This window comes from Cricetulus griseus, chromosome 2, assembly GCF_003668045.3.
Source record: "Cricetulus griseus strain 17A/GY chromosome 2, alternate assembly CriGri-PICRH-1.0, whole genome shotgun sequence".
NCBI lineage: Eukaryota > Metazoa > Chordata > Mammalia > Rodentia > Cricetidae > Cricetulus > Cricetulus griseus.
The window spans coordinates 193,252,305-193,269,807 of NC_048595.1; the positions used below are offsets into that span (position 1 = coordinate 193,252,305).

Genomic DNA, 17,503 nt, shown 5'->3' on the forward strand with positions numbered 1-17,503 from the left:
AGAGTTTATAACACTGGTGCTCTGAAGCAATTACAGCACTCACTGAACAGTGTTATTCTGGCTTCCTCCACCATACTGCAAGTCCAGCACCCTCAGGAACCCATAGGCATATTTGGATGGCCACAACAGTGCTTTTTGTGTTCAACTTCAGTTGACAGTTTCTGAGATTGAGGATTCTGGGGCTAAAGAGATGGTTCAGTGGTTAAAAGCCCTTGGTTGCTTTTCTGGAGGACTCAGTTTTAAATCTCAGCTTTGTATCTAACTCCAGTTCCCCTGGGGAATCCTATGCCCTCTTCTGACTTCTGAAGGCACTGCACACATATTGGACACAGACATGCATGCAGGTAGAACACCCACAAGTATAAAATATAGATAATAAATTAAAATTCCTCCGAAAAAAGAGCTTAAACATTTTTAAAAAATAAAATTGATCATGCCCCATTTGAAACTGGAATCATGGCTTCTCACAAGAAGTTAGAAAGTGTGGCAACATACCAGAGTGTTCTTAACAATGTTAACTGGCTGAGCCTGAGTAGCTATTGTCCATGTAGAAGGGCCATATATTTTCCACATGGCCCAGATAATACCAGTGAGCTTCAGCTTGCTTGCCCTCTTGGCTGACTTAGTTACAACCAGACCAGTGTAGTTCTTTTTGGCAATTCGAATAGGAAATGTTCTCTGTGGCCTCCTGTGTTTCAATACTTGGCCCCCAGGTTGTTGACACTTTCTGTTTTTGTTTGTTTGTTTGTTTTTTGAGACAGGGTATTGCTATCCACAGCTGGTCTGGAATTCTCTGGCCTCAAACTCACAGAACTCCACCTGTCTCTACCTCCCAATCACTGGGATTAAGGATCCTAATTTATGGTGACACTATTTTGGAAGATTGTGGAACCTTTAAGAGGAGGTTGTAGTGTAGTACATGTAGGGGGAATGCTGCTCTGATGTGTAACAGCCTTTCCAGCCTTCCTGTCCTCTCTCGGGTTTCTGACTCTAGAAATAATGTGACCAGCACTGGATGTTCCCGCCACCTGACCCTTCCTGCTATGATGGACCATATCCCTTCCAACTGTGAATCAGAACAAGCCATTCCTGATGACAGAAGTTTTTGTTTGACCAGGTCCTGAAGCTGTTTAGACCCAAATAAACACACAGAGGCATCTATTACTTATAAACTGCTTGGCCGATGGCTCAGGATTACTATTGGTTAGCTCTCTCTATTATTAACCCATTTCGATTAATCTATGTATCTACACATAGTCTTGGCTTACCAGTGAAACCCAGGCCTCTTCCTTCCTTGACAGCTACATGGCATCTCTCTGGTGGCCCCTCTCTCTGCCTTTCCACTTCCCAGCATCCTTCTAGTCTGGTAACCTCACCTATACTTCCTGCCTGGCTACTGACCAATCAGCATTCATTCATCAACAGACAAGAGAAACATATTCACAGCATACAGAAGGACATCCCCCATCACGTTCCTCCTCTGAGTTACCTCTCAGCAGGTATTTGGTCTCAGCAGTGAATGAGAAAATCAGCCAACCCACTGACAAGGAGCCATCTGTAGAAGTTTCTCTTAGTTCCCCTTATGGTGGTGTTCCATTTCTAAGCACAAATGAAAAGTATAGAATGAAAACTTGGATTTTTAACAGCTGTGACCTCATCTAAGCTATAGTAACTTGTTTGTTTAAGAAGAAGAAAACAGTCGATTCTGACTAAGAGTTAGGAAGATAGTACTTTGGTGCTTGTCCAGATGGTGTGAATTTTCCTGATTTTTGTGGTTAGCACACCAGCCAATCACAAACCTTGGTGTGACAACTAGAATTCTTAGTTCATAGTGTTATCTGGGTGGAGGAATTTGTTCAGTCCTGGAAAGCGGGCTGGATAAAATTGCTCTGAGAGACTTGGATAAATGCTCTGACAATGAGGAAAAGCTACCAAGAAATCCTTTGTGTAAGGGAATGACTGGAGAGAACACTGTCAGTAGAGACAGTTTATTAGAACAATGTGCCTAGACAGTTACCTGTTTGGGGGCTGTGTTTTTCTAAGACCATCCTCCTAAGTTTACTTTGTGAGTGTAGCTTGAACTTGGACTGACCCCAGAATTTCCAGTCTTTGCTGCCTAGGAAGTAGAAGGATAGTGTTACCCATGCTGGGAGCCCAGCCCACTAGAAAAGGCCACACATTTTTTCCAGCATTGGTTGCCTTCATCTTCAGTTGTGAGCCATTGGATGTTTGACCTGAATCCCCACACCACTTATGTAAACAGTTCCATTCACATCTCAGGAAGTATGTGACATAACTTTGTGACTGATGTTAAGATTCCAATAGCAAGAACACAGGATCATGGAAAATTAAAGGCATGTTTGTGTGAAGCAACTAGTGTATAAAGGAGCAGGTCTGGAGACACTGTGGGATGGTACACATTCTAAATGCTGTCTGAAGAAATGGTGTCTGATCTTTACTGGGTCCCTGTCATGCTGGGAGTCCTCTGGACAAGGTTTTGCCTTCCCTCCCCCTCAGCTCCCTCTCCTTGTGTGAACCAAGGAGGTTGGGCTACTCTATCTCAGGGGACTTTTCCCATTCTTGACATCTGAGCCAGGAGAGATCTTTGCAGGAGAGATTAAGATTGACAGGGAACGTTCTTCATGGTGACTCTCCTCACGGATAATATGGCCTCTTGTCCTCTGAGGTAACAATAGAACATTTGGCATCATTTAGATCCTGGTGAGTCTACACTGACCAGCTTCAGCTCCTGTTGCCCAAAGTCCCTTCCCAGATTAAGGCAGGCAGCACTGGCCTTGTGGGGAGATGGTTCTGTTTTGGTTTCATCTGGGTTTTAATGAGTCTGGGAAGTTCCCTCCTTTCCAGGTATTTGATAATGGTTCCTGAATTCTGCAATATGTTTTACATTCTTGTTTTACTTAGGGGCTCTCTGAAGACTATGAATTACAGTCCAAAGAGGTGTGTCTTAGTGCAGATCCTAGAATCACAGAGCACTTTAGCAGATGGTGAAACCAAACACGTAGTAGAGAGCTACATGGTGACATGAGACTCAGTGAGACTACTATAGGCCAGCTCTGTCTGCCTGGTCTTGGAGGAGTAGGCTGAGTGAGGTAGGGCCAACACTGTTAACCCGCTTTTGCCCCAATACCAAACGGTGGCAAAAGTGTTGTACATCCATGAACACCCAGATATGCACAGCCTGATCTCCCTGAGCACATTTTGTGGGGTGAGCCAGGAGGGAGAAAAGGTGCCATAGGGAAATGACTGAGTGGACAGCTAGATGCAGGCAGTAGAGAATGAACTCTGGAAAGAATTTGGGTTTGGCCAAAGTTCGAGGAAGTCTTGTCTCTCCAGAAACCTATGAAGGGAAAGAAAAACTGGCTCAGACATCAAGACAGGGCCACAAGGAATTGTGTTTTCATCTGAGTTGACTTCAGTAAAGCCAAAAAGTTACTGCCAGCCTCATCTCCCACTGCAGGGGGCTTTTGTGTTTTATTTGGCCCTAAGGGAATCTTGTTTGTGATTGACACCTTCAATGGAGAATGATTTTTGTAGTGTAAATAAATGGGACTCAGTTCCTCTCATCAGCTCACCAATGCTTTTCTGAGTCCACCATGAGGGTGGCATCCAATCAGCCATTTAGGTCAGAGCAAAGGTGTTGGGATGTAGAAATTGAAGCTCCTCAATCAAAAAACAGAGAACACTTCTCATATGAAAAAGCCACTGTTCGTGTAAAGGGAAAAAGGCTTCACTATTCAGGACCACTTGGGATAAACGTATTGGACCAACCATACCTAACAAAAAGAATCTTTTTGGTGTGTGTGTGTGTGTGTGTGTGTGTGTGTGTGTGTGTGTGTGTGTGTGTGTGTGGTTATAAGCTCAACCAGGGTTCAAAACAAGAAAATACTGAAAGCAGCCAGGTAATCCTTACACTTCTTTATATATCTAAATTGCCTAGATAAACATATACTTTAATATTTTTGTATTTAACCATGTAGTGAGGACATGGCAATTCAAGGTTAAAACTGAATGGTGCACTGACCCACTCCAAGGTCTAATTACCTCCTCCAATGTGTTCATTTGCTTTGATTCATTTTGCATTTAATGCTACTGAGCTGTGAATCTCCCTTCTGCCTTTTTCTTATGCTCTCATTTTTTTCTTAGCTTCTTTGAGCCTTCCCCCCACTTTTTTTTAAAGATTTATTTATTTATTTATTTATTTATTTATCATGTATACAATGCATGCCAGAAGAGGGCACCAGATTATATTAGAGATGGTTGTGAGCCACCATGTGGTTGCTGGGAATTGAACTCAGAACCTCTGGAAGAACAGTCAGTGCACTTAACCCCTGAGCCATCTCTCCAGCCCCGAGCCTTTCCTTTTTTATTTAAGCCCGTCTCTACTTCTAGTCCTCCAGTTTTGAGTGGTGTAGTTGGAAGTTTCTCGTCTCACCCAGCAGTTACTAAATAACCACTCTAAGGCTTAATAGTAATTATGATTGTTTATCCAGTGGCTCAGGCATATTACTAACTGGTTCTCACAATTAAATTAACCCATTTTTACTCACCTGTGAACGAGGGTTGACATGGCTTAAAGGTAATACTCTGGCATCTTACTCCTTTGGTGGCTACATGGCATCTCCCTGACATCTTCTTCCTCTCTAACTCTGTTTGGATTTTCCACCTGGCTACATTCTGCCTGGTCATTGGCCAAATCAGCTTCATTCATTAACCAATAAAAGCAACACACATTCACAGCATACAGAAGGACATCCTACATCAGAGTGGTATATGTGTGGCTGAGTTCAGGACTTTTGGGGTGTCTCACTCATGCTTAAAGTCTGTTTTTTTTGTTTGTTTGTTTGTTTTTTTCCTGTGTAACACTCCATAATGTGCTTTGCAGAACTTTAGCTTAATGTCCAGTCTCAGCCTTCTAGATGCATGTTCATAGATGACAATACTTTATTTCTCTAAGGCATCCCTTGTGTGTGTTCTTCATTCCTGCTTACTAGACTGCATCCACACACACCAGTCTTTACTTCCTTTCCCTGGAGTCAAGTCCTCCAGCCTCTTTGGGGCACTTTTTAAAAGTGTTGTTCCCCCCATACACATATACACATACCCCACTTTTCTTCCTCCTAAAACTCTAAGGAAGTACCCACCAGTAGGCAGCTTAGTGACTGCTTGGGATTAGTTTGGCAATGAAAGTGTTGCTCTTGCTGTTTTTCCACCATGTCCTACTCTGAGTTCACAGTGTCCCTTGGTTTATTGAGTATGTCACAGGGCATCTCAGCAACCATTTCTGTGTACAGATTAGGGCCTGCACTCCCATCTCCTTCTCCACTTTGCCAAGGTGATCAATTTCCATCTGTGGTCTGCTCTCTGTCTGCCATCAGTCTCACAGCTTCAGAGAACCTTTGGTGACAGCACCCTTTTCCGGATCCTATAAAGACTATTGTGTGATTATGCCCCTGCCTATATAGTATTACTCCCTATAGCTCCATCTTCCCCAGGAGTTGTAAGTGGCTCCGGGGCAGGGAGCACATCCTCATCCTAATAGTAGTTTTCCAGTGCCTAACACCTTCCTTTCACAAACTATTTGAGGAGAAAGGTAGAAAGAAAAGGCTCTTCAGTAGACCACACAAAGAACCAGGTGAACAAAGCCTCTAAAAGTCACAGGGAACATCACTGAGTTTCCTCCTCCTCCCTGGCCTCAGTGTTTATGTATGTCAGTGACCGACGAAGTCCCTGAGGACTTGGGGGCACTGCAACTCTGCCTCTGCCTTCCCATTCCAAGGATGAGGCAGAGAGAGGTCTACAGAGCAGCCTGGAGCTTAATGAAGACAGCTCAGAACTCACAAGCTAGAACAGGAAGGAGGGTGTTTTCCCAGCCATAACCACAGGAGTGATGAGACAACTTTACAAAATGAATGAAAAGCTGACAACTGGAGGCCAGAGATGACATCTCTCCTTAGGATTCATCTACTTGGCTCACAGCCACTGTCCATAGAGCTGCCTCCTCTTTCTGCTTTTCCAGATGCCTGCCTGAGCCACTTACCAGAGGGTTCCCTGGGCCTTCCTGATCTCCCCAAAGTCACGGTCACCACCCCCCCAACACATACACTCTGTCTCTTGTCTGGAAACTATTGCCAAATTCCCCTAGGTCCCACAAAATCACATTACTTCCCTCCCTCCACTGGGGTGAGGACTTGGCTTTACATCATGCCTTTCCTGCTCATCAAGTAGAGACTTCACTTCTCACAAGGGCTTGCTTTGGGGGAGAATGTAGTTTTCAATTTGCCAATTAAAAAAAAAATGCCAGTGGGTGAGGATTTGTTCCCAGCAAGTCTGTGTTCTCGGACAGAGCATGTGACATCCCATTTTAACTGCCTTTGGAGTCTTAAAACTCCTAGGAGTTTGGTTTGCCGACAGTCTGGAAATTCTGGCTGAACATTATTTTCTTTCTATTGTTTATCAAACACCCTGCCAGTAAACCATCTTCTATTATTAAATTGAAATTTCTGTCTCTTCTACCAAGACTTGGTTCTCCTTTATTTGGTTTCTTTCCCCTGGGAAATGTATGTGGCCAGGATCTTATCTCAAAAAGCCTTTTAAGCAAGATATTTCCAAACCTCTGAAGTAATTCCTGTTCTCCTTGGCCTCTGTGTCACAGGAAAGCTCAGACATCCAGACATTTTCTGATCCCATTAGATGCTGATTACACTGTTGGCCCTTATTCCTGGTGACTTTTATTTTTTCTGTTTCCAAGTGACAGTGGCTGTGATTGAATGGCTTTAAATTGTCTCTGCATTAGTTCTTTTGTGACATAAATCCCTTTGGAGTTTCCTTTATTTGGGTGAGGGGAGACATATGGGAGGAAATAGAAGGCTGGGGTTGTATGAGACATTTGTTCCTGGAACCTAGAGAAGCTACATAGCCCTGGAGGAGGGAGTCCCTGAGCAAGAGCATAGCTTCATAGCCCCCACTAGGAATCCAAGCCTACTGTCACCTGGTGGAACTTTTCTTGTAGCCTCTACACCCTTGATTGCTGCAAAAAGATAGCAGCCTGTTCTCAATCTACACCCATCACCCAGTTGGATTGCTGATGTCTTGTGGAGATTGAAGTTGGGTTATAACAACTACACAATAAATGACTGTGAGAAAACAAAGATGAGATTTCTTTGGTTTGCTCCTCAAGGTTGGGGTTGGGTTGAACTTCCATGGGTTTGGGGTGCTACTTTATATGTTCATTGAAGTAAGAGCTCTCAGATTGTTTACGTGTGTGTGTGTGTGTGTGTGTGTGTGTGTGTGTGTGTGTGTGTGTGTATGTGTGTGTTTAAACCCACGTTATTATCAATATTAATTTGTTTATACTTGTGGGCAGCATTTGGTGGGTAAAACAACAAAGAGCCTGGATTTTGTGACAATTTGTTGCTTTAGTGTTTTTCTTTCAGCTGTATTTGAGTGTGTGTCTGTGCTTGTGGGAACATAAGAGATGCAGTGTTTGTGGAGGGGACTAGAGAGCAATGTGACTTTCCTAACTTTATGGAGCATCTTTTCTTAATGTTAGCCGACTTTACTTCTAGCATCCAGGAGGAGAAGTCGGCAGCCCAGCTGGGTAAAATCACTTCTCTATGTGGAGAGTAAAAGTGGATTCACACAAATTTTGTTTCCTTTTAGAGCCTGACATTTTCTCCCGCAGACTACGTAAATTCTCAATCACAAGAGATATTCTGAGGAACTAAATGTCATATTTGGAAATGTTATTTGAAGGTTTTCTTTTTAGGCTGGGACTCCTGAAGTTTCAAGATGTATAAGCTGAACTTCAGAGCGCATACTAAGTACATTCTTGTTTCAATTCCAGAGATTTGTATCAAGTATTAGATAATTCAGAGTATTTCCTTCACTTGTTCAAAGTGAAACAACAGAAAGACAAAAATAGTTCATATTCACTCCTGCTGGCTTCAGTACTTAGGTCTATGAGTAAATGATACTTAACTATTTATTATATGTGTGAGTGAGTATGAGTGAGTGTGTGTGTGTGTGTGTGTGTGTGTGTGTGTGTGTGTGTGTGTGTTTCTTGAAGGTGTAGATGACTTCCCCATCTTTAAAGTGCACTGGTAATTAAGACCATCTTTGTATTCCCATTACATAGTTGTTTGAGGGTGAGAAAAGCATGTTCCCACTAAGAACTTCATTTATTAGGTAAGCTGTATCTATTAGATAAGTTTAACATTTCCATATGTTCTTTCTAAAGAAATACTTAATCATGTATTTGCAGCTGTCTCTGCCTGTACTAGAGACACAACCCTGGCACTGGTTACTGTTGCCAGGTGTTGCCTTGCAATGGATTCCAATCATGGCATGACACCATGAACAAAATCCCAAAGACTCCAGCTGGGAGCTAGGTGGATGAGAGAAACAGGAAAGCTGTAGTAAAACCAGAAGCAAGCAAGAGTGGAATAAAGTGTCTTGGGTGTTGGCACTTTGCCAATGGTTGTTGTGCATGCTGGGGGATAAGGTTAGTCCCAGAAAAGGGTAATAAATAATGAAAAGGAAAAGGTATCAGGTGTAGTTTATCAGAGGAAACTTCCATTTTACAGTTACCTGATTTTTGTTTTCTGTGGGAGGAATTCTGTGGACATAGTGTTGAGTCATTTCCTCCTACCTAAAGCAGCAGTCTGCAGGTCGACTTGGGACTTGACCATTTGGCAATTCCACATCCACACAATAACTGGGGGTATTTTCTATTCTCAAGAGAAGTGTCTTTAAATAACCCTCTTTGGAGGTGGCTTCAGGCACTGTGGGCAACAACATTTTGGAGGAGGAAGAGGGCCAGGAGTCCTGCTGTAGTTGGGATGTTTTGTCCCTAATGGTCATGTGTTGAAAACTTGGTTCTGAGTGTGTGAGGGTTGAGATGAGATGGACCTTTAAGATGTGAGAGCTAGTGGGGCTCAATGGGGTCTGGGGGCTTGGCCTTTGTTGCTACTAAGCTAGTTCTCACAGGACCTTAGGTTAGTTTTCAGGAAAGAGTCATTAGACAAGAGCAAGGCTGAGCATTCTGGAGCCTCCACAGCTTTCTGTCTGGCATTGTGTTTACTTCTCTCACATGCATTTCTGCTAGTACAGTGTCATAACTATGAAGTCTTCATTGAAGCTTAGTCCCATGCTTTGATCCTGCAGAATCAGAAGTTAAATAAACCTTTTGAAAATGAGTGCCCAGCTTCAGGTATTTTGTTACAGTAACAGAAAACCAACTAATATTTTATCTAATACCTCCCATCCCACCCTAATACAAAGCTTCAGGTGTCTGATTCCTGTGGTTTGCAAACCACTGTGTCTGTACTTACCTGCTATTTAGGGAAGGTGATAAAGATGAGAGTACATCATAAAGATTAATGTACATCAAGAATTAAATGAGAGACTGGGAAGCTCAGTGTCTTTCTCTCACTGAATTCCAGTTCCCCTTGTCCCGCTCTGCTGGGACACTCAAATTTCTCTAAATAGAAACTTTCTGTGCTTCTGTGAGATCAAATTAATTTTCTTGGTATCTCCTCTGCAATTCTTTGGCAGGATTGAATAAGTTAAACCAAGAATCATCCTGTCTACTTTATCTTTCCAAAAGTTCTTGAAATAAGTCCTAACTGTCTTTCCTCCCATTCTCTTACTCTTACCTATTTCTGCCACCCTGCCACTCTTGGAAAGGGGAAGTGGTTACTATGTGGTCAGTCTGCCACATTTAGTCACAGGCCAGTGTTTTCACACTCAGGAGAATGACTACAAGTTACTTGAATTTCCCTACAACAATCTCCATACCTGAAACCCTGTTATTTCTATGCCAGTAAAGCTATATTTACATAATTTCTGAATAGCACATTGATCAACAAACAGAATACACCCAAGAAAATGGCAGGTAGCTGGTGCCCTGTGTAAGAGGCTGAGTGGTGTTCTGGAGCATCAGTGTTGTAGGGTAGATAGAACAAGTGTGTCCTGTCACCTAACCCCAGTGCTCTGAGTCAATGAACTCCCCTCTAGGCCAGATTTCTTATTCTGTGAGTTACAATCAGTCTGTTTCCTTCCTCCTTCCTTCCTTCCTTCCTTCCTTCCTTTGGATCTTAAAAAGAGGAAATGATTACTATGTAGTTAATTCTGCTACCAAATTTAGTCACAGACCAGTAGGCTCCTCTTGAGTTTATATTCTGTGATTATTGGTACACACAACTGAAGGAGGACAGCTTGTATAAAATCCACATATCTATCACTCCAAGGTCTTGACTCTAGACCTGAAGAAGAGTTTTTTGTTTGTTTTTGGTTTTTTGTTTTGTTTTGTTTGGTTTGGTTTTTTGAAACAGGGTTTCTCTGTGTAGCTTTGGAGCCTATCCTGGCACTCACTCTGTAGACCAAGCTGGCCTAGAACTCACAAGAGATCCACCTGCCTCTTCCTCCCGAGTGCTGTGATTAAAGGCGTGCACCACCAATGCCCCACCTGAAGAAGAGCTTTTAGTACATTTATGGAATAGAACATTGTGTGTACTCCAGTTCTCAGTCCTCTGGTCATGAGGCTTTGGTTCAGGGCTTGGATTTTGGCCAATTCTAGCACTCTTACATGCTTTTCACCAATAATTAGTGTAAACTCAAATGAATGAAAGGGTCCAGATCTCTCTCTGTAAGGAATAGGTTAGAAGCCTAGAAATCCTTAGACTCTGGAGGAAAGGGAATGTGATATCTGTGCACTCTCCATTAAACCATCCTCACTGCAGATAGTCCTGCTGATCTTTTAACAAGTAATACTAGAGAAAGTGTGTGATTTGGTGTGACCAAACTGTATACATAATTGTAGAAATGATGGGTATTATGATACGTATGTCCTGTTGACTTGAGAGGTCTAGATTGGTTCAACCCTTACACGGAGCCTTGTATACAAATTACACACCTGTCATAGGATGCTCTGTCCAATACAGTCTGAGTCCTGTCAGTTTAAAGTTTAGAAACATGCTTCAGAGAAGTTTTCAAAAGAAACAAGGAGGTCAGCCTGTATGAGTCAAGGAGGGATCTTTTCCAGGCTCAAGCCTGAGGACTGGGTTTAGTATATTGACTGCCTTGTTCTCTCTCTGTGTTAGTTTCCTTACATTCCCAATGCCAAGCCACTCACTGTCCTGGGGAGGAGGAGGATTGTAACTATCTTTTTGAGGCAGGAACCTTCAATTGTCAGAGGAGCAGAATAATTCCCAGAAGGAATGCAGGAGCTATTCCTGCATTCATGACCTGCTTCATTACCATGCGAAGATTCAACTCAGAGGTTGAGAGAAGTGGGAACTGAAGAGTAGACAGGAAGGGGCCATTGGAGGGATAATATATAAGTGACCAGATGAGATTTGTGTCTGGAATCTCAGCCTGAGCTCCACATGGAGAACCAGTCATCTAAAACCACATTGGTTATCAGGGACAAGGTAATGATCAGAGCTGGAAGGACCTGGCCTGGACTCTTGTCTTTGATGACACTTAGATTCTACCAGAGAGTACTTGCCACTTCCCTGTGGGAAATATCAACACGACAAATGAATCCATGGAGCATGCTGACTATGCACCTCAGATTTAGCCTCCATCTACATCAGCCATTTTCCTGAGATGTTTGCCATAGAAGTGTTACATTTCCATGTGTCAGACCCCAAGTCCCATTTGGGCTTTATTACCAAGGTTCTGTTTTCAACATGGCTGAGTCTACATCCTGTGCCCTAAGTTCATAGTCCCTCAAATCCAGGAACAGGCAGCAGGTCTGTAAGTCAGCGATCTTGAACTAAGGAAGAGAGTAGTTCATATGAAGAGTAGACCATCCATTGCACTCCCCAGACAAGAGGGGCTAAAGTAGAGAACTCTGAGGTTTCCTTTCAGAGCTGCTAGCTGGGGATCCCCTAACACCCACTACCCAGCCAACTTCTGAAGTGACCCACAGTCTTAATAGTGGTCCCCTAACAGACTTATTCCTGTGACTATGGAACACATTTCTATAAAAATCTCTTGTTACTAACGTGGAAACAAATAATGCCAGTGTTACTGCTTAATAGTCTGTGAGCTTCTTGGTTTTTTAAAAAATAAAAAGACCCAAACATAGGAGCATGACTGTAATTCCAGTGAGGTAGAAGCAGGGAGTTATGAGCTGGAGGCCAAGCTGAGCTACGTAGCAAGATTGTTTGCAAAGAAACAGTGCTTTTTCACCTTGCTCTTTCTAAGTAGCTACCCATTGTGTTGATGTTGTAGATCCCATAAGACAGAACCAAACTAGATATTAAAGGACACGATGAAAAATGAACAGGTAGACGTGTCGTCATTACACTTCCATGGATTAGCGCAATTACCTCATCTTTAGAACTTGGTTTAAATTGCTTGGACATTACTGAGTAAAGTGGAACAATTCCCCTCCCTCCTGCTGTTTCCTCAGAGAGTATTTTAAGTTCTAAACAAACATTTCTCAGAAATGTAGAAATAGGTCATTGTTACATGGCAGCCGTTGGTCTTTGTCCTCCATGCCCCATCACCATGAGGCTTAGGCAAAGGCATTGTGATGACAAAATGAGGTTGTCTGGTCCCTGCTTGCAGCTCCACACTGAGGACACAGCATCTAGGTTGGGTCTTTGGCTCCACTTAGAAATCAGTGTTAATAGCATTGCCTTTTAAATTTTAAAATAAACAATGGCAAAATCTTGAAGTTGAGGCAACTTCATGAGCAATTTTTTTTATGGGGGTATGGGGGTTCAAGACAGGGACTTGCTATGTAACTATGGCTGGTCTGGAATTCACTATGTAAACTAGGCTGGCCTCAAAGATCTGCCTGCCTCTGCCTCCATAATGCTGGGATTAAAGGTGTGCACCATCATCACTGGCAGCAAGATTTGCCTTAAAGTATTGGAGTTTTTATTTGTTTAGCAGCTCTCTTAGATGGCTTATTATGTTATATGTTTAATTGCTGAATAAGAAATAGGAACAAAAATTGAAATATGAAAAATGTTAGTAATCTTGCATGCAGCTTTTCTCTGTTTATTGTACTTTCAATAATGGAGTCAGAAGAATTGAATTTTCTGAAAAAAAAATGGCTGTCATTAAAAAAAAGAAAATCCTGCGGTGTAATTTGGGAATGTCTGTGCCTATAGACAGGAAGAACATTGAAACCTAAGTTGGCATTTTACTGTATTTTGTGTTCTTAACTACTAGGTGCCTGTGACCCAACTTCCTAATGCACACAACACCCGTTTTCTGAGTTTATGAGGCTGAGTGTGCTGCCCTGATGACTGCTGCCACACAGAGCTGAGCTCCTTAGTCAGTCCTCAGCTTTATCTGTCAGTGTGTATGTGAAGGCTATGTGTGTGCTAGCATGCTTCAGAGTGCACGTGGAGGTCAGAGACAACTTTCTGGAGTGGATTCTCTCCTCCTACTCAGGATCCAATCACTTACCCATGGAGACATTTCACTGGTCCTAGCACTGTCTTTTTTTTTTTTTTTTGATTTTTTTTTATTTTAGAAATAATCTTATTTTACATATCAATCCCCCCATTCCCCCTCCCTCCTATCCTCCCATGCCTCCCACCAGCCCCCCACCCACTCCCCAAGGATAGTGAGGTCTCATACAGGGGATCATCAAAGTCTGTCACATCATTTGGGGGAGGGCCTAGGCCCTCCTTGCTGTATCTGAGCTGCAATAGTATCCCTCCATAGGGAATGGGCTCCCAAAGTCCATTTGTGCACTAGGGATAAACACTGGCTCCACTGTTAGAGGTCCTATAAACTGCCCACGCCTCCTAGCTGGCACCCACATTCAGAGAGCTTGGTTCAGTCCAATGCTGGTTCCCCAGCTTTATGACTAGGGTCTCTGTGCTCTCACTAGGTCAGGCCAACTGTTTCTGTGGGTTTCTCCAGCATGGTCTTGTCTCCTTTGCTCATCCCTCCTCCCTCTCTACAACTGGATTCCAGGAGTATGGCTCAGTGCTTAGCTGTGGGTGCCTGTTTCTGCTTCAAACAGCTACTGGATGAAGGCACTAGGATGGTAACCAGGGTAGTCATCCATCTCATTATACGGGAAGGGCATTAAAGACAGCCTCTCCACCATGGCCTAGATTCTTAGTTGGGGTCATCCCTGTGGATCCCTGAACATTTCCCAGTAGCACTGCCTTCTTGATGTCTCTCTCCAAAACAAAACCAAACTTATCCAAGGGAGGGAGGATGATCTAGAAAGCAGTGTCTTCCTCTGCCCCACTCTGCCCCCTTTGTCCCCCTCTGTCCCACTCTGTTCTTTCTCCCTCTGTCTTCCCTCTATCCCTCACCTCCCCTCTGCCCCCATCTTCCCCTTGCCCCCCTCTGACTCTCTGTGACCCCTCTGACCCCCCCCTCTGCTCCCTTCTGCACTCCCTCTTGTAGCTCTACTTCTGCTTTTCTCTTCATGTCACCCAAATCATACTTATTCATGAAATTTTTCTGCTATTATTGAAAAGTAATTAAATTCTAACATTTTGGGCATGAGATGGCCTTGGTTGTCAGTGTTTCTGCTTTAGAAGAAACCAAATCTCTAGAAATATACACCAAACTTGATGGCTGTGTTGGTTCTGTGAAAAACCTGGCGAGTTTTAATCAGTCTACAGGTTTACTGGGTCTGAGCTAGTGAATGGAGAAGCTCCATGTAGCCCACAAACTTCATGCTTTATCTAAAACATAGCTGCCCGTAGTTCTTTACTTACTTTAACTTAATCTTGTGATTTTTTTCATATAAGTGACCCTTCATGATGCTGATTTGATGACCTTCTAATTCCAGAGGCACCAGGTTTTCTGTTTTTTTTTTTTTTTTTTCATGAAATATTTTTAACAGCAGGATGGAAGAAAAAATGTTGGTAGTGGATTTTCAATGAAGTGGCCTGGTCATTTTGCCAGCCTTTGGCATGTGATGTCTATGAAAAAGATCCTTGCCATATTACAATGTCTTGGTTTTACAGAATACAGGAATTTCTATGTGACCAGATCTTGTGGCACATAACTCCCTAGGAGGGAGAGGTAGGTGTCTCAGTGGTTCAAGGTCATTCTTAGTGACCCATTGAGATCAATGTTAGCTACATAAAAGATGCTGTCTCAACTCTCCACTTGACAAATAATAATAATCATAATAATAAAGATAATTTTATACTCACTAAAAGTAGGAATAGGGCTAGGGAGATGGCTCAGCACATAAAGGTACTTGCCGCTAAGCCTGCTGATCCAAATTCCATCCCAAATTCATGATCCATGTGATGGAAGGAGAGAAACAAGTTCCATGTCCCAAAAGTTGTGCTTTGACAGCCAACTTGGTGTCGTGTGGTGCACTCATGTGCATTTATATATGCAGGCACACAGACACACAGACACACAGACAGACAGACAGACAGACAGACAGACAGACAGACAGACACACACACACACACACACACACACACACACACACACACATACACAAACACACAGATGCACATACACAAAGTTTAAATTTTTAAAACGTTAAAAAATACTAAAGTAGAAATAAAAAAATTGAACCTTAGTGATGCCAGTAGTCTAGTTATCCCAATAAAGTATTTAACTATAAACCATGGAATTGTATACCCTATGATGTATTCCCTGAACATCTATACAGTTAAAAGTTTTCTTTGAATGGGCAGGTTAATTAATTGGCAAGCATTAATTTAATGAATACCTTGCCAGAAATTTAGTTTAGTTTATCTGGGACCCTGTTTTCTGTTTCTCCTTGACCATTTTTGTCTCATTTGTCAGAGTGCACACAATAGATAGAGTCTGTTTTTTTCTTGGTTTCTAAACTGGATTGTGGATTTGCACAAGGAAGAGTGGATCAGGAACTGCAGGCAAGGTGGGCGTTGGAGGGCATTGACTTCCAGGGACATGGTTCTGATCCAGCCTCCCAGTATTACTACCTTGTCCCCTGGCAAACAATTGGTCAGTTTGAAGAGTAGCCTTTGTTTTCTTCTCTGAGTGCTAATCTGAGTTTTCATCTGGTCTGCTCTCAGCTTGTATAGTTCAGTGTGGTGGTTTGAACAAGAATGGCCCCCAGATGCTCACATATTTGAATGCTTAGTCATCAGGAATAGCAGCTGTGACCTTATTGGAGAAAGTGTGCCATTGGGAGTGGGCTTTGGGATTTAAAAGCCCACACCAGACCCAGTGTCACTCTTTGTTCCTGCTGCCTGCAGACCTGGATATAGAACTCCCAGCTACCTCTCCCGCACCATGTCTGCCAGCATGCTCCCTGCCTTGATGACAATAGACTAAACCTCAGGCCCCAATTAAGTGCTTTTTAAGCTTTGTAGTTAGTGACAGGAATGGTGAAGACAAACAGCATGTAGCTCTCTATGCCCAGCTTTATCTTAGATACTATATGATTCCAGAACCTAATGAAACCTCAACTACTTCTTCAGCCTGACACATAATATCCCCATTTCCATGGTCAGCTGGCCAATAGAGTAACAACTGAGTTTTGTGTGGAATCAGGGTCCAGACCCTGGGTCCGTCCACTGCTCTTCATACCTCTAGGCATCCAAAGTCTGTCTACTTCCAACATTTCTGAGATCCACTGAAATTTTTGTTGAAGATGACCGTGTCTCCCTTGATTTGTGTAGCAAATACAGCAGTATCATTCCATCATGTATGAGCTGTTCCCTTCTACTGTCTCAGGAGTATGACTCAGTTGCACTGGACAAAGAAGCTTGGAAAGGGGGGCCTGGGCAATCTTTTGATGTTTTGTGCAATTCAGACTGTTTGGAGAGGACCCAGTGAACACGAGGAAGTCAGGCCTGCCAGGTTAAGAAACCAGGGAAACAGTTTGGGGAAGCTGCCAGTGCTACCCCATCTTCAAATGTTCCTGAGTATCTGACAGACTTTGGCAGTCTTCAGGATCCCCTAACGAGAGTGAAACTGGACAGATAAGCTTTGAGACCTCCATGCTTTCTGCTTTTGCAAAGTTGGAGCCTCAGCAGGGGCTGTAATTTTGAAGTGAAAGGATGACCCCTCTAAGTGATTGAGTCACTGGACAAATGCAAGTGATGAAAGTTGTTTTTTTGTTTTTTGTTTTGTTTTGTTTTGTTTTATTTTTTTACAACAGTGTTCTCTCTCAAGGAGCAGTTGGGCCCCATCTGAAGTGAAGATACGCTTCTGCAGGCTCTGGTTCTCCTCACACATTCCCATCATGCAAAGGGTGAACAGGGAGTGAGACACCAGTGCACTGTGCTATTAGATGACATAGCATGAAACCCAGGGCCACCATCTTATTCACCCTTCTTCCTTTAGTACCTATTAGTAATATTGAATAATAATTTCAAGTTCTCAAGAGTTAAATTCAATTAAAGTGTGTATTTTTCATTCACTTTTTAGATGTTCCTATTACTTCAGCTGAAGAAACTAAATCACTCGAATGGCCAAATCAGATTTAATTACCAAGTAAGATGATATACCGCCATGTGTTTGTATTTGGAATCTAAGT

At 42.8% G+C, this 17,503-nt stretch overlaps 1 protein-coding gene across 2 annotated transcripts in view; it reads left to right on the top strand.

Moving 5' to 3' along the window:
* Window positions 1-17,503, top strand: part of Mcc (MCC regulator of WNT signaling pathway) — a 233,508-nt gene that overhangs the window by 44,225 nt on the left and 171,780 nt on the right. Inside the window, exon 2 of one of the 2 annotated variants that reach the window (XM_027400844.2) lies at window positions 17,395-17,460. The exons of the other annotated variant lie outside the window; for it this stretch is intronic. Coding sequence (XP_027256645.1) covers window positions 17,395-17,460 — 66 coding nt within the window. The remainder of the gene's footprint in view (window positions 1-17,394; window positions 17,461-17,503) is intronic. 2 annotated transcript variants of the gene reach the window in all.